Source organism: Geotrypetes seraphini, chromosome 1, assembly GCF_902459505.1.
Source record: "Geotrypetes seraphini chromosome 1, aGeoSer1.1, whole genome shotgun sequence".
NCBI lineage: Eukaryota > Metazoa > Chordata > Amphibia > Gymnophiona > Dermophiidae > Geotrypetes > Geotrypetes seraphini.
The window spans coordinates 435,529,496-435,547,815 of record NC_047084.1 but is presented as its reverse complement, the minus strand read 5'-3'; the positions used below and the strand labels follow the sequence as shown (position 1 = coordinate 435,547,815).

The window sequence follows — 18,320 nt, the reverse complement described above, 5'->3', positions numbered from 1 at the left end:
TTGAACAAGAACATGCGCTGGTAGGGCTAGTCTCAGTTAGGGCAGAGCAGACTGCTGGGCATGATGGACCACTGGTCTGGCCCAGTACCAGCAGTTCTTATGTTTAGCTTTCTACTTGCAAAGGACTAAGCCACACAGATCTGCTCCTCAACTTTTTGTCTCCTTTGATCCAGACATGTTGGGACGTCCGATTTCCAAGCGCACCGTCTCCAACTGGTTAGCTGCTTGCATCTCTTTCTACTATGCTCAGGCTGGACTGCATCTACAGAGTCGAGTCATAGCCCATAAAGTCATAGCCATGGCGGCATCAGTAGCTTTCCTTAGATCTACTCTTATTGAGGAAATCTGCAAAGCTGCCAGTTGGTCCTCGGTTCATACTTTCACCTCTCAATATTGTCTGGATTCTTTTTCCAGACAGGATGGCAATTTTGGCCAGGTAGTTTTACAAAATTTATTCTCCTAAATTGCCAACACTCCCACTATCCCATTCTGGTTAGCTTGGAGGTCACCCACATGTGTGAATATGCTGCCTGCTTGTCCTGGGATAAAGCACAGTTACTTACCATAACAGGTGTTATTCAGGGACAGCAGGCAGATATTTTCATGACCCACCCACCTCCCCTGGTTGGCTTCATAGCTAGCTATCTGAACTGAGGAGACACTGAGGAGACGCGCGCCCTACGTCGGGTGGGAAGGCACTTGCGTATGCACGATGCGGCAGTCGCAAAATTTCTTAAAGTTTTACAAGCAAGTCTGCTTAGAAGGCTGTCCGCATCCTGGCTCTGTGGATGACGTCACCCACATGTGAGAATATCTGCCTGCTGTCCCTGGATAATACCTGTGCTTTTTCTCTGTGTACAGTGTGCTTTGTGGGGTTAAAAAAAAAAAAAAAATACTGTTTGGAGTGTTTTTTCAATAAAAGCTTTTCAATTAAAAAAAAAAAAAAATTATTGTTGGTAGATCATTTTGACTTGGTCATTTGAAAAGTAGATCGCAAACCAAAAAATGTGGGCACCCCTGGTCTAGAATATCAGTCCCCAGTCTGAAAAAAAATTCACAAAATCTTGAAATGAGGCAGATGCATTTTCAAAATAAATCTAAGATGCAGCAAACATTCACTTTAACACTTTATAAATGATCTTGTGCACAATCCCACATGGCTCGCCCCAGAACTTGTTTCATCATACTCGCTGAAATGATAACGTTCTGGTTTTTGAACTGAAGTTTTCTGACCTTTATGGAGTCCTGAGCAATTTACTTGTTTGAAGTTTTATTTCCTCAGAGGATGAAGATCTTTTGATGGAAAGAATACATTTTTCTTTTGTTTGGCCTTGCTATCTGAAGCAGTGTGTTGCATTAAGAGCATACTTGCTCTAGAGGGAATACATGAACTGTATAGTCTCAGTCAAGATCCAATTAGTGGTTTGTTTATTTCTGAATTTGTCTTTACAAACTTGAGACTCTGGGTTCCATAGAGAATATTTTGGAAATCTTGGACAATAAACTGGTTGAAAATTGAGGACTGAGTTATGAATCTCTGTACTCTTCTCCCACATTACCTATTATTTCAGTGACATGGAATTTGTATAAAATGAGTTTTGTTCTGGGTGTAAGGTGATCGACTCTTCACCTTTTTTGGTTTTTTCTCTGATTTTTTTTTTTTAAAGTCCGTGTCGGTAGAGAGATAACTGTTGTGTCCTCAAATTGTATTTTGAAAACTTCCAAAAGAAAAAAAAAAGGAAATGGAGGACTGGGCTCCAGAAGGCATCCTTTCTGCTTGTCCCACTTCTATTTTACTTTATAATAATTCATAAGTGAAAGATCGATTAATTTACTTACTTTAATTTATGTAATCAAATTTGAAATTCACTCATCCTATCTAAATAGAGTTCCAAAAATGTAGATAAAATATGTAAAATCAGAATATACATAAAATAAACTGAATCAAATCATAAAAGAAAATAAGCTAAAACATCCCAGACATTACTTAACCAGTCTATTGGACATAAAGACAAAATCTGCATCAAATACATTTTTTCCAGTTCCAGCAATATGAGCAAATAAACTCATTCAATGCAATCCACACAAGATTAACCAAATCAAGTAACACCTAATAATGACGCACTCAACAAGCAGTATCCTTAGCATGGTGAGAATGGATTGCATTGAGCCAACCCCTGTTTCAGGCAAACTGTGTTAGATTCTTGAATAAATTGATTTTTGATTGCTCCGAACTTAAAGGCCCCTTGTGCTTCTTTTTGTGCTTCCTGCTTGGTCTGTACTTTGATTGTCTAATCTAATCTAATCTAATCTAATCTAATCCTTAGGTTTGTATACCGCATCATCTCCACGTTCATTTCCTAAAGCTGAAATATCACAATTAAATTCAGAAAAATATACTTTTTTCTAACTTTGTTGTCTGAGTTGCTTTGGTCCTAGTGTCTCTCTTCTGCTTTTCTCTGAACTCTCTCCAGGATCTCATTTCCTTTTGCCATTTCTTCTCTATGTCCACCATCCATCCTTCTTATGTGTCTCTAATCCTGTCCAGTATCTCCCCTCTGTGTCTGTGTCCCTTTTCCTGTGCCCCTTCTAGAGCCAGCATCTCATTTGTATCCCTGACCCTCCTCATGTCTGGTTTTTCTCCTATCTCTTTCCTTCCTCCTGTGCCCCCTTGACCTCCCCCCCAACTCCTCTCCCCCATCTTCTGTAGTCTCCCCCATCTTCTGTAGTCTCTCCCTTCTTCCCCCGAGTTGGGCCAGTGTCTCTCCCTCAGTCCAATCTCTGCCTTTCTCTCTCTCTCTCTCTCTCTCTTGCTCGTGACTGTATCTCAGCACTGTGGGCCATGGGAACAGGAGGTTCCAAACTGAGTTTCCTTTCCAAGGCTTGGATAAGGGTTGAGCCTCACAGCTTTTACAGGAATGTATTCTCTGCTCACACACAAGCAGTACAGAAGGGCTGTGTTGCAGAAAGACCTACATTTCCTGCTCTCTCTAAGTCGGCAAGAGAGGATGTGAATGAGGTTGGGAGGAGAAGAATGGATAATGGGAGATTAAAAAATTCAAAATAAAAAGTTAGCTCTAAGTCTAATAGATGCTGGCACCATCATCTTGAAGCTGGGACATTAGATCATTTAATATTTTATTGTCTATTGATACTTGCTTTTTGGAAATCAATTTGGGGTCAAATAAATAGCTTGTGGAAAATCCGGTGGCATTATCGTATGATACGGTGTTATTTAGTATATCAATGAGAGTTAGTTGTCAAATATCGTCTAACAATAACAAGTTATTACTCATTATGACAGGGGTTGCCATACAGCATATTATGAGGAATTGGAAAAATTGGGATCGTCTGAATTATAGTTTTTGGTGGAACTCTCTATGTCACATATTTTAAATAGAAAGGGTAATTTCCATGCAGCAAGGGAATTTTAAGAAATTTCAGGATATTTGGGAGTCATTAACAAAATACTGCAATGAATGAATACCGTTTTTTTCCCCTTAAAATGCACGTCCAAGGGGGGAGGGGGGTTGGGGGTATTTTGGTTTTCTTATGAATGCAAATTGAATATAGGGGAGGAAGGGATATGGAATCTGAAGTAGATTTTGATAGGCTATTAAGTGATGTATTTAAGTATAAAATGATGTTATATGCTGTTACACTTATTATAAATTTTAAAAATCAATAAAGAATTTAAAAAAAAGTTAGCTATGTACGAAGGCCATGAGAGACTATCATCGCATTCCTCTTGTGATTTTTCAGGTGTGAGAATGCACGTGTTTACAAGCTGGGCCTGCTGGCTGGGCTGTGGTGGACACTGGCCTTACTGTGCTGGATCAGTGACAAAGCCTTCTGTGAAATGTGGTCTTCCTTTAACTTCCCCTATTTGCATTGTGTGTGGTAAGTAGCCCTCGTTTTAACTTCACAGGCTGTGCTCTGAGCACGCTACAGTCTGTTTGTCTGCAGCGGCAGCTCAGTTGCCTTCCAGTCTCTGCTGGTGCTGAGCATCACAGGTGGGACAAAGATGCAGCAAGACTGCCATAGGAGCCAACTTTTCAAAATGATTGGGGGTGCTCAAAAGCTCTGCCCGAGATCCCGCCCAAGCTCCACCCCAGACCCCGCCCCCATAATAATAGTACTAATTGTAATGTCATTTTTCCATTCATTTTTCATATATACACACAATATAATCTTATTAACAATATATAATGGTTAATCACAAAATTAAACTACACTGTATGCTTCTCAACATTCATTTCTACCAGAACACCTGGCCTTGGTCACACATGCAGAACACAGATAACCCCTATGCCTGGGGTAGGCAATTCCGGTCCTCGAGAGCCAGAGCCAGGTCAGGTTTTCAAGATATCCACAATGAATATTTATGAGATGGATTTGCATGCACTGCCTCCTTGAGATGCAAATCTATCTCAAGCATATTTATTGTGGATATCCTCAAAACCTGACCTGGCTCCGGCTTTTGAGGACTGGAATTGCCTACCCCTGCCCTATGCAGGACCACAAACTAAAAGTAGTAATATACACACAAAAAAAATGCCAGACATTACATGCAGTAGAACACTATCCACCCCCAAAACGTGCCAGTATCGCTTAATAATCTTGATAGCAAAAGCTTGAGAGGTATAATACACAAGTCAAACCTGGATTTTGTGTGGACTTGGAAGATTGTAATAATGCCTCCCGTGGGGCGTAAAGGGCACGTCTGTAAGCTTGCTTAACAATCTTAGCTGGATAGCCCCGCACATAAAATCTGTCCATCTCTTTAGCTCGCTCCATGAATTCCTCTTTTTGAGAACATAAACGTCTCAAATGCAAGAATTTTCTACAGATAAATTGTTTCTCAAGTATTGAGGGTAAAAACTGGTATACTGACGGAGATTGTTTCAATCTGTTTCTTTTTGAAAAATAGTAGTAGAAAAATGAAAACCTTCTAAAGTAATCTTGATATCCAGAAATGGAACTTTGACATAATTAGTATGGGTGGTAAACTGTAAATGTTCATTGCAGCTGTTAATCCATACCATAAATGCATGAAAAGACGTACCAGACCCTGTCCTTATCAGAAAAATATCATCAATATAGCGCTTCCACAAAAGAATATGCTGAAAAATAATCAGATGGATAGAGATTATCATCTTCAAACTGAGATACATATAGGCACTCAGTTGAAAGTACCATAGTTGTTCCCATGGCAGTACCACATTGCTGAACAAAAATAACGATTGTCAAACTTGAAGTAAATTTTGCTTAATGCTATATGGGCCAGGGTGGTTAAAAATTCCACCCAACGATTTTCAATGCCTTTTGCCAAAAGATGGTGGCGCACAACTGTTACTGCTCCAATCTGAGGAATATTTGTATAAAGGGCTGAAATATCAAGGGTAGCTAACAGTGACCCCCGCAGGGATATCACCACAAGATTGAAGAATCAAAAATCATTGATGTAGTGTCTTTGATGTAAGATGCACTTTTTTATACTTCTGATTTGAGATAAAAGTTCACAAAGTCAGATAATATTTCTAAAATGGAACCAGTACCGAACACAATTGGGCGCCCTGGAGGGTCGGTCACAGATTTGTGAATTTTTGGAATAAAATAGATGACTCGAATGAGATTAAACTTGAATGAGATTAAAAAAGAAATTCAAATTCCCTCTCAGAAATGATTTTATTCCCTAATGCCTCAAGGACTGCTCGTATCAAATCTTGAAGATATATAGTGGGATCTTCTTGTAATTCTCTATAATAAGTAGTATCGGATAATTGTTGGCTTCCTGTACATACATCTCAGAATCCAAAATAACGATGCCCTCGCCCTTATTTGCAGGTTGTATTACAATGGACCCATAGAGAAGAAAGAGCTTGTTTCTCATCCTTAGTCAAATTGTACGTCGTAAATACAGGATGTAATTCCTTAACATCAGAGAGCACCAGGTTTTCAAACACCTGAATATGTGGATCACATACCTAACGAGACCTCTTCCTCAAACCTTGTGTATCATCCGAGTCAATGAGTGGTATAGTCTCTTCGTTGTGATCAAAAAATAAAGCCAGCTTACATTTGCGTATGAATGTAAAAAAATTAATCAGAAAATTGAGTTAATCAAAATTTACCTATAGGAACAAATGAAAGACATTTGTGAAGAAGAGAAACTTCAACTGAAGAAAGGGTCCTTCATGATAAATTGAATACCCCAGTGGGAACTGTCAAGCCAGAACTCAGCGTGGATTCTTGTGCTCTCCCACAGGACATCCCGTTCCTTGATTGGAGGCTGATTGATGAAAATTTGTGAACCCCCTAACTGGCTGTGACTCAGTGGATTTCATAGTGACCTTCTTAGATGTTTGCCCCGTGGAGTGCTCTTCATCGGAAGTAGACATGTTGGCATATGTGGATGACTTTGCAGATTTTAACTTCTTATTCTTATCCATCTAGTTATATACATAGCCATTGGCATAATCATTCTCATCACATCTGAACTTTTTAATTTTCATTTGTTTACGCTCCAATTGGAACTTATCCATCTCTATTTGAAAAGTAGACATACGTTCAGTAAAGATCTCCAGAACCACGTTGGTTTGTAGAAGATCTAACTTCTACTGGTAATTTTCTTGATAATGAGTCAACTCTGAATGAGTGGTCTCTATAATAAGCAGCATCAAGTCAAGGGAACACTTATTAAGGACAGAATTCCACTTATTTAAAAAAAGGGGGTTATCCAAAAAGAATCATGATTCTTTCTGTATGCACAAGCTTCTAAGGGCTCCTTTTACGAAGCCGCACTAGGGTTTTTAGTGCACGCACATTTTTAGCGTGCACTAACCCCCACGCTAGCCAAAAAGCTACCGCCTGCTCAAGAGGAGGCGGTAGCAACTAGCGCAGCCGGAAAATTAGCGCACGCTATTACACGCATTAAACCGTTAACGCGGCTTTGTAAAAGGAGCCCTAAGGGTGCACTTTGCTCTACAATACGCTGCTAACGTAGCCACATGTAATTCAGCTCAGATTATACGTTTCTGCAGGAACCCAAGCTGATTCCAATCTAAAGGGCATTAACTTTTAAAATTCAACTTTCTTCCATTTTTCTGCTTTCTTCTCAAAATCTATCTGCTTTTCTATGTCTTACCTTCCGTTCCCATCTATCCTTGTGTACATCTCCTCCCTCTTTCTTCTCCCTTATTCCCATATATCCATAAGAAGCATTTCTTCCCTCTCTTCCCTTCCACACTTATCACTGTGCACCATCTCCTCCCTCCCCCCTCCCCCCCATCCCTGTGCACAATCTCCTCCCTCTCTCTTCCTCTCCTGTGGTCTGGCATCTCTGTCTTCCCCCTTCTCCCCATTCCTGGCATCTTTCCTTCCCTCCCTCATTCTGGGATCTCTCTCCTCTCACATGGTCTGGCATCTCTCTCTGTCTCCTTCCCTCCCCCTTCCCATGGCCCAACATTTCTCTCCATCCCTTTCACCCTTCCCGCAGTCTGGTATCTCTCTCTTCTCTTCTTCCCGTAGTCTGGCATCTCTATTTCCTCTCCTTACCACAGTCTGGCATCTCTCTTTCCTCTCCTTACTGCAGTCTGGCATCTCTCTCTCTCCTCTCCTTTCCGCACTCTGGCATCTCTCTCTCTTCTCCTTCCCGCAGTCTAGCATCTCTGTCCTTCCTTCCCTTCCATTCCCTGGTCTGGCATCTCTATCTCTCTCCCTCCTTCCATCACCTTTCTTTGGAATCTGACACCTCTCTCTTCCTTGAGTCATCTCTCGTCCCTCCCCCTTGCAGTCCAACATTTCCCCTCCCCCAATGGCTTGTGTTTCCCCCTGCTCGCATCCCTCCCCACCCCACCCCTAGGCTAACTTAAAACAGCTCAAGGGGGCTCCGTGGCCAAGGCATCTCTTCTCCTCCTGTCCACTTCCCTCCCTTTTCCTCAACTTCCCGGTCTCTTTTAAAAGTTGAAATCTTTTCCAGAGGGCCCCAGCGTAGCAGCCATTCTCACAGGCTGCTGGTGCTGCCATGAAGCTTTCTCTCCATCCCTGGTCTCCTTTCAAAGTTGAAATCTTTTCCAGAGGGCCCCGGCATGGCAGCCATTCTCACAGGCTGCCAGCGCTGCCAAGAAGCTTTCCCTTTGCCGCAATCCACCCAGGCGGAAACAGGAAGTTGCATCAGAGGGAGTCAGATCGCGACAGACAGTGGCGTACCTAGTATATTTGACACCCAGATGATTATTTTTTTAACACCCTCCTCCTCCTCTCTCTCTATCTGTTTTTAGTAATAATCCATGAGTCACACAGCAAGGGTGAACCTAGGAAAAGGAAGCATCTTAAACACTGTAGTGAGTACTAATGTTGAGAAGTGTAAAGTATTGCATGTGGGAATCAGAAACCCGAGGCACAACTATACGATGGGAGGGATGTTATTGAATGAGAGTACCCAAGAAAGGGACTTGGGGATAATGGTGGACATGACAATGAAGCCGACGGCACAGTGCGCAGCAGCCGCTAAGAGAGCGAATAGAATGCTAGGTATAATCAAGAAGGGTATTACAACAAGAACGAAAGAAGTTATCCTGTCGCTTTACTGTGCAATGGTGTGTCTGCATCTTGAGTACTGCGTCCAGTATTGGTCACCATACCTTAAGAAGGATATGGCGTTACTCGAGAGAGTTCAGAGGAGAGCGACACGACTGATTAAGGGGATGGAAAGCCTTTCATACGCTGAGAGATTGGAGAAACTGGGTCTCTTTTCCCTGGAGAAGAGAAGACTTAGAGGGGATATGATAGAGACTTACAAGATCATGAAGGGCATAGAGAGAGTAGAGAGGGACAGATTCTTCATACTTTCAGAAAATAAAAAAACAAGAGGGCATTCGGAAAAGTTGAAAGGGGACAGATTCAAAATGAATGCTAGGAAGTTCTTCTTTACCCAACGTGTAGTGGACACCTGGAATGCGCTTCCAGAGGACGTTATAGGGCAGCGAACGGTACTGGGGTTTAAGAAAGGATTGGACAATTTCCTGCTGGAAAAGGGGATAGAGGGGTATAGATAAAAGATTACTGCACAGGTCCTGGACCTGGTGGGCCGCCGCGTGAGCGGACTGCTGGGCGCAATGGACCTCAGGTCTGACCCAGCGGAGGCATTTCTTATGTTCTTATGTTCTTAAATGAGGAAATACCATTTTATTGAACTAATACATTTTTCAATTAGCTTTCAGAGGCCAAAACCTTCTCCTTCAGGTCAGTACAGTATACTGCTGTTATGGTATCCTGTCATGAGTTTCTTAGATCAATTTCTGTATGGAGAAAATTGGATATTGGTCCTTCCTTTTAAGGCTTAAATTAAACACAGATAAGTCTAACAATTTTCTGGTTTAGCTTATTTGGATGGTTCTCAGTTGATGGTAAATAGAAATTCTAGAATTTTGGGATTATTCTGGATTTGGCCTTAACAATGAGAAATTTCAATTAAAAATGAATGAATACTTTCAACTGAATGCCACAGGGGAAAATCTCTTTAGAAACATTGTGGGATGCTTTTAAAGCTACAATGAGAGAGCAAATCATATCAATAGGAAACTACTTAAAATTGAATTTTCTAATTTGGAACAAAATATTAAAGATTTGGAGTCACAATTGGCCTTGAAATGGGAACAAATTACTTTACAAGCCCTCTTAAAAGCTAAATATAAATGTAATGTAATTTTATTTCTTATATACCGCTAATCTGTCAGGTTCGAAGCGGTTTACAGAAAATATACATTAAGGATACAATAAAAATAAGATAAGTAAAGATAGGTACTTAGAAAATCCCTTACTGTCCCGAAGGCTCACAATCTAACTAAAGTACCTGAGGAATACAATGAGATTTCCTCTCAATTGGCTAGGAAAGATTTGTTTTCTCAACAGACTCTGTATTATGGAAACTCGAATAAAGCGGGAAGATTATTAGCTAATTACCTCAAAGCAAAAAAATAAAAATAAAAATTGTGGCTATCACAGATGAGAAGGGTGAAACTCATTCTCAAATTGGAACTATTTTAAAATAATTTTTGAACTTTTATAAAGCTTTATATTCTTCTGAGCTTTATTCAAATAAAGAACTTGAGGGTTTAGAGTTTTTAAAGTTAAGGGACCAAAAATTCCCGAGCATATAAAAGGAAATCTTGAGGCGCCTATATCACTGAAAAAGCTTCAAACAGCGTTGAAGACCCCTAGAGTTGAATCTGATGCAGGTGGTGATGGGTTTACTGTAGAGTTTTATAAATCATTCCAAATTACCCTATTACCTCACCTATTAAATTTGTATCAGGCACAACTAACTAAAGGTTGCATTACAGGTACTATGGCAGAATCTTTAACTATAGTTTTACCAAAACCAAATAAAGATCCCATGTTAATTTCAAATTACAGGCCCATTTCTTTGATTAATGTAGATGGGAAAACTTCTGGCTAAATTATTGGCTTTATGCTTGGCCAAGGCTCTCCCTTATATTATCGGTATGCACCAAATGGGGTTCGTTGCTCAAAGACATTCTTCAAATAACACCTGACTGGCATTTCAAATTTAACAAAAGCCATGGAGGATCCAGCCTTCTCTGTATCTTTGGATGCAGAGAAGGCCTTTGATCGTGTGGAATGGACCTTTATGTATCAAGCAATGGATTGGTTTGGTATTGGTTCTAGATTTATACAAATGATTCAAACCTTATATAGTTCACCTTCTGCCAGATTATATATAAATAATGTTTTCGTCTGGAGAGGGGAGTTAAACAAGGGTGTCCACTATCCCCTTTGCTTTTTGACATAGTTCTGGAACCCTTGCTATTGGCTATTTAACAGGCAGAGGAGAAAAGGGTATTCCTTATGCTTGTCGGGAATATAAGGTCTCTGCTTATGCAGATGATATTTTGCTTCATTTGAGGAATCCTGGATCTACCATTCCGCATTTACTAGATTTGATTGACCGATTTGGAAAATTTTCTGGTTATAAAATAAATTGGAGTAAATCGGAGGTTCTTCCGCTAAATGTACACTGTCCAAAAGGATTATTTGACTCATTCCCTTTTCTTTGGAAGGAAGAGGGTATAAAATATTTAGGTATTTGGATTCAAAAAACGTTGGAAGAGACGATGAAAGTAAATGAAAAATACTTATTGCTAAAGGTCTCAGAAATGTGTGAGCAATGGAACCCACTACATCTGTCTTGGTGGGGGAGAGTCCAAACAGATAAGATGATGATTTTGCCTGTGGTTTGCTACCAAATGGGTATATTACCAGTTTATTTTCAGGGGTCCTTTTACAAGAAGTTGAATAGCATTCTTACGAAATTTATTTGGCTAGGAAAAACTGCTAGAATTGCTTTAGTATCTTTACAAAAACCAATTGTGGCAGGTGGGGTAAATTTCCCAAACTTTTATAGGTACCATCAGGCCTATATACTGCGTCAGGGTATGTATTGGGTCCTTCCTGAGCTCATGGAACATCTTCCTGAGTGGTTGTTCTTAGAGTGGCAACTTATGTTCCCATTACTAAACTAAACTAAACTAAATCTTAAGTTTATATACCGCACCCTCTCCACGGAAGTGGAGCTCGACACGGTTTACAAGAACTTAAAATATAAGAAGAGAAAGGAAAAGGTTTACATGAGCTTATATATAGAATGGAAGAGTAAAGGGGAAAATAGAATTACATGTTAGAGAAGAGCCAAGTTTTCGGTTGTTTCATGTGTTGAGTATCAAGTTACCTAATTATGTTAAGGACAATAGTATTTTATGTGACACCTGGAAAACCTTGACATTTATTAACAATTTAACAGAAATTCCAGTAGAGAAATCCATGTGTCAATCCTTATGGCTAAACTCCAAGATTCAAATTGGCGAGTTTAGGATCGCCTGGAAGCATTGGATGCAGGCAGGCATAGGTACAATGAATGATATTATATCAAATAGGAAAATGCTTGATTTTTCACGACTGCAACAATCTTTTGGTATTTCAAAGTCTCAAATTTATAAGTGGTTGCAGTTGAAGCAAACCATTCAGAACGGGTTCTCTGATTGGCAAAATTTTAAAAATCAGTATAGCTTGCAGGTCCTATGCTTCCAGACAGATTTCCTAGGGCATCAGGCCACCCAGTGGTATAAATTAATATGTGGTTATATGAATAAGAAACCAAAAACTAGTCTTAGAGACATTTGGAGCATTGAGATAAAGCAGCAGATTTCTGCGTCTCAATGGCCACGAATTTGGACTTGGAGGATGAGATGTACGGCGTCAGCATCTATGAGACAAACATGTTTTTTTTTTTTGTTACATAGAAGTTTGTGGACCCCTGTTCGTTTACAAAAATGAGATAGTTCTAAATCTAATAGATGCTGGCATGTTGATGTAGAGACACTGGATCATCTGCTGTTCTATTGTCCTTTGATACTCAACTTTTGGAAGTCAATATGGGGACAGATTAATACCATACTGGAGTCATCGATTCCATTGACGTATGAGGTTGTCATATGTGGGATGTTATTTCATCTGAAACCCTCATTGGATAGGTATAAATGTCAGCCATGCAAATGATTACTCGCAATTGGAAAAATTGGTATCGCCTTAGTTTTGCTTTTTGATGGTCAAATTTATGTTTAAGTTATAAGTATGAGAAAATGAATGCTGACATGCTGGGGCATACTAAGATATTCAAATTAGTTTGGGGTCCATTGACATCTTTTGTGGATTTGTTATAGTTGTTCTTTATCTTTATTTTCTGTTGTTTTAGCACCCACACATCCGGGGGGGGGGGGGGGGGTAATATCTTTTGTTTGGTATTATTCCCTGATGGAAAATGTTGGATGGGAGAGGGAGTTTTATTTTTGTATTGATACTGATTGATTATAAGTGCTTATTTGATTATTATTATTTGTATGTAAATTGTATTGCACTTTTTGTTGGCATTGAAAACTAAATAAAGATTTTAAAAACATAACAAAACAATGAAAGCCCAAATTAAACATTTATTTCAGAAAGCTTATTTTTTAAGTTGAAACAACTGGTGAGCCCACCAAAACCCTACTGAATTGACATATAAGTGACATCTGCAGGCATAAGAGCTGTTGGGGTAGTATACAATGGGGTACAGTAGGTTTTGTGTAAGTTTTGGAGGGCTTACCATACACTGTAAGGGGGTTATGGTGAGTGTTGTACCTGGCACTCTTTAAATGAAGTTCACTACATTGCCCCACTGCTCTGCTGGGATGTCTGTTTAGCCAATCTACTAAAAATGCTGGCCCCTCCTACATCCCAATGGCTCATTTTGTGCGCTTTTCATTTGGACGTTTTGTTTTTTGAAAATGGTCAAAAAAGATAAGACGCACTAAAGGTGAACATATCTAGAAAGGTCATTTTTGGGGGAAAAAAAAAGATGTTTTGCAGTTTAGAAAATGTCCATTTTCTCTCTCTCTACCTTATATTTGGATGCACTTCCAAAAATGTCCACACTCGGACTTAGACATCATATCAAAAATGCCCCTCTATGTCAATTAGTCAACCTAGGCACAAGCATTTGCACAAGCTCTTGCACAAGCCCCATGACTGGCATAAATGCTTCTGCTTAAATACATATACAGTGGAACCTTGGTTTACGAGCATAATTTGTTCCAGAAGCATGCTCATAAACCAAATTGCTCGTATATCAAAACGAGTTTCCCCATAGGAAATAAGGGAAACTCGCTTGATTTGTTCCCCCCCCCTCTGAGGCCACCCCCACAAGAACTGACATCGCTCCCCTCCCCCCTACTCAAACCGGCATCCCCCGCCAGCCCAAACAGAAGCCTTACCCTATCTGGCACTGGCAAGCAGCCCCAAGACATGCCGGTGAACGAAGATCCTTCCTGTTGCCTGAACCTTGAGCATCTGCGCATCTCAAGGCCTTCTGGCTATCGCTCTCTCCGAGGTTCTCGGAGATAGCAAGAACCAGAAGGCCTTCAGCATGCGCAGATGCTCAAGGCCCAGGCAACAGGAAGGATCTTTGTTCACCGGCACCGGCATGTGCCAGTGCCAGATGGGGTAAGGCTTCTGTTTAGACGGGTAAAGGATGCTGGTTCGTGCAGGGGGGGGGGAGTTCGCGGAGGGGTAGCGAAATTCGCAAATCGAATCAACGCTCGGTTTGCGAATCACGATTTGCAAGAATGTTTTGCTCACCTTGCAAAACACTCGCAAACCGCGTTATTCGCAAACCGAGGTTTGACTGTATATGCTGGCATTCTAGAAAGGAAAGCAGGCATCTACTTTTCTATATAGGTGCTCCTTTGTAGCATTGCCCTCTGTGGATCTGCAAACATAGTGCTATTACTGCAATAAGAAACTTGTATTCATCTCACCATAACTTCAATGGGTGTTTGGGGAATTGGGAAGAGAGGGAGGTCATTTACTGGATGGGCCATTTGGTCTTTATCTGCCATTATATTTCTGTTTCCATATCGTAGGATCAGACATGTGGTGGTGGTGGGAGGAAGCTGGCATGGTCTAAAGTAAATGGGATCACTTACAATGTTCCTTGTTTTCCTCTTTCCCCACTGTAGGCACATTCTCATCTGTCTCGCTTCTTACCTGGGTTGTGTCTGTTTTGCCTACTTTGATGCGGTCTCAGAAATTCCCGAACAAGGTCCAGTCATCAAGTTCTGGCCAAGTGAAAAGTGGGCCTTCATTGGGGTGCCGTATGTCAGCTTCCTCTGCGCACAGAAGAAATCGTCTATGAAAATTACATGAAGCACCTTGACACTCCCAGCCGCAACTCAGATGCTGACTTATTTTACCATTCAGTGTCGGCGGTGCTGACTCAAGCACAGTGTGATGTGATGCTAGTGGTCTGAGGCAGTGGCTCCCGACAAGGCAGGCATTAGATCTTCAGGGATAGGATTGGCTTAATGTAGAAATTTATATTACAGATTTGAATGAGTTGTACTGACAGCAGACTTGAAATTGGCAAAGACTTTAATTGGCTAACTTTGGATACATCAAAGGAGCAGCTGCAGGACAGTTGATGACTGGACTCTGCAGTTCTGATTAAGACTGATGACCCCCTCAGTCTTCAGCTCCCTTTTCAAAGAGAGCTTACATGTGTTTTCGTTTCAAAGGGTGCCATGCATGGAATTTTTGGGCCTGCAGAGAATGGCTAGCCTCAAGATGCAGGATAGTGGTTTAATCCTCGAAGCAAATAGCAAAAATCATTTTTAAAATATATAACAAGGAATGAGTGCCTTCTTGTGCTTTCCTGCTGCTAGAGGCTTCCTTCCTTGGTTAGGGTTATCAAATGGGTGCATGCCATGGAGGCCAGGCTGAGCTATTAGAGTCAATGGAAGTAAAACCAGGACTGGCTCGGCCTGTCTATCCAGATGTGGAGCGATTAATCTGGTAACCCTGGCTGCTTCTCTCAGTCATGCTTTTTTTTTTTTTTTTTTTAATTCTCCAGCCAATTCTGTTTCCCCTATTGTTTCCATTATCTGGGATGAAATCAGAAGAGCCACAGAATTCAGTAGTCAGGGTTCTTAAAATTATGCCAGCAGCAGTTGTTCGCTATTTACCGTACATCAACCTGCCTTGCCATTGTCCTTTCGTGCCTATTAATCCTACGCTGCCTTAAGAGTACTCTTAAGGTGTGTGGCCAAAACTAATGTACATTCAGTTGACAAGTAGCAGTAACACAAGACTAGCAACTGGATCCAGATTTGCCACTTTACAAACTACTAGTGACCAAAATTTGCAGTTTTATATGCTGAAACTAAAGCTATCTTTAGAAACTGTTTAAAGTTGAAATATGTAGAAATTAAGTAATATTTATTCTAGTGCAAAAGATACATCGTTGTAGAACTGGTGGGTAGTCAATCCCTTCCTGTGAGATTCTGCGCAAAGAGCCTCAGCATTTTTTTTTTACTCTGCCCTCCCATCACTCTGGGCTGTGCTGTAATTCCTCAGTTTGCCTCTCTACTTGTGAGATGGGAGAAGCCTGTGTTCTGCTTGTGTTTATTTTTCTTTTAAATTTTTTTTTTTTTATCCAGTTGTGAGACTCTCAGCTTTGGAATATCTCTGGCTGCGGAAGATATAATGTCTCTCAGGTCAGAAGGTTGTAGCCAAGAGGCAGCCTGTTTTTCAAGGCACCCATTTGGCCAGCTGCACTAACAATTTGGGAACTCAGGAACTGGTCCCTTGGGAGCAAGGCTCACCCCAGGTTCTGTCTGCAGAGGGCTTGAGTGCAGGCTGAGTGGCTCCATGGTGGCTTTTTTTTTAAAACCAGGATCGGAGGAGCTGACTGCATTTCCTCCCTCCAACTGAGTGCGAGTGTTCCGATGGGAGATGAGGTGTCCAGCAGGTCGTGGGCCTGAGAGGCAGTCAGAAGAAGCAAGCAATCCAGTTTCCAGGCTAATTGAGACAGAAGTTGTCCCAGTTCTCTGGCTGCAGTTTCAGTCCAGGCAGCTCCCAGCACAAGCATTGCACAGAGTACTAGTCTGACAGCCTATGAGAGAATATCAGGGGGTGACCTTAAAAGTAGTATTTTTTTGTTCTGGGGCTAGAGACAGGGTACCCTACTCCTATAATCCTGATTTCAGAATTCTTTGACCCCCTAGTATAGCTCCCATAGGCCATTATTGGCGCTAAAATTGCTGCTTCAGAAGCCATTTTGAATTTTCCGATTTTAAAATAAAATCTTATATCTGTTTCAGAACACCTCAGTTTGGCTTAAAATCAGGTGAGATTGACTCCTTAGGCCAGGTTACCTTGGATTCATGCCAGATTTGCCCTGGATGGTGGGCCAAGGACCATCCATATTCTATGTGCTGCGTGGCATTTGGAGGGGTGGTGGTAATGGGAGTCACATACTTAGCCCCCTCTACTTACCCTGGGAGTGTGGGATCCCAGATGGCTCAAGTTTCAGGTCAAAAGTCCTGGCTAGAGCCGGAAAAATAGCGAAAGTATGTCTTTGGCAAAGCGCAGCTGCGCACCTGCTGCAAAACCCCAGAAAGGGACACGGGAGTGACTGCAAGGGACCTTGGGATGCTATGGGCACAATTTTGCTCCAGAATTCATTAACATGCTGTATGAAGCATATTTGTTTAACAGCGGCTACATGGAACTCTCAGGGTTCACAGCGATGCTGGCATCAGGGGTCTCCCTTCCTAAAGGTGCAATTTTCCCTCAGCAGAGCCATGCACAAAAGATGGGGGTTCAGTCAGAGAAGGACTCATTCTCCTGCTTTTACTTTCTCTGTCTGGGTCCTCAGTGGCAGGTGATCCTGCATTATGTCTGGGAGAGCCGGACATTGAACAGGTGGAGGCTACAGATCTTGGAGAAGACCTCCCTGGAGAAGACTCTCAGCGCTTATGGAGTTAATTATGGAGTCTCTCCAAGAATTAAAGGTAGAGACTCCACAGCTCTCAGCTATGCAGTGCTCGCTTATGAGCAGCACAAAGGCTTTCCCTCACATCAGGACATTGATAAAATGTTAACAGACCATTGGGAGGTCCCGGAGGGGCCTTTTCAGGTGGCCAGGGCCATGGCGAAACTTCATCCAATGGATGCCGATTTTAAACAGCTATTTATCCCACCAAAGGTGGATTCACTGGTGGCACATATGACCAAGCGTACTTCCCTCCACAGTGAAAGCAGAGTGGTGTTGAAAGATGCCCAGGACTGCAGAATGGATTCGTATGACCATTTCTTCAGCCTATATCATAAGCAGGAAGTGTCCTCCTGTGTTCTTAAAGGCGCATTCCACTAGAAATGTGATTCTCTCTTGGGTGGAGCCTTGATTAGTTTCCCCCGAGAAAATCTATAGGGTGGCCACTTGATCCTCCCTCCATACTTTCACAAAGTTTTATAGGGTGGATGTAATGGCCAATATGGATACCGAGTTTGGATCTTCAGTACTTTCAGCAGCATCAATCTGTCCCACCCTAGATTCTAGGGGACTGCTTTGATATGTCCCAGAATGATGCAGAATTGCACTACTACTACTTCTGTTTATCATTTCTGTAGTGCTGTAAGGTATACACAGCGCTGTATATTTAACATACAATAGACCAGTGGTCTCAAACTCGCAGTCCAGAGGCCACAAGCAGCCCACCAGGTACTATTTTGAGGCCCTCGGTATGTTTATCATAATCACAAAAGAGTTTTACCTCATGCAAAATTGTCATTTCTTTAATAAGACATTAACTATTTTTTCTGAGGCCCTCCAAGTACCTACAAATCCAAAATGTGGCCCTGCAAAGGGTTTGAATTTGAGACCACTGCAATAGACAGTCCTTGCTCAGAAGAGCCTACAATCT

At 41.4% G+C, this 18,320-nt stretch overlaps 1 protein-coding gene across 1 annotated transcript in view; it reads left to right on the top strand.

The window, feature by feature from the left end:
- Positions 1–14,795, top strand: part of ACER2 (alkaline ceramidase 2) — an 88,321-nt gene extending 73,526 nt beyond the window's left edge. The window contains exons 5-6 of the mRNA XM_033919617.1: positions 3,763–3,900; positions 14,577–14,795. Of these exons, the coding sequence (XP_033775508.1) occupies positions 3,763–3,900; positions 14,577–14,763 (325 nt within the window). The 3' untranslated portion in view covers positions 14,764–14,795. The remainder of the gene's footprint in view (positions 1–3,762; positions 3,901–14,576) is intronic.
- The last annotated feature ends 3,525 nt before the right edge of the window (positions 14,796–18,320 follow it).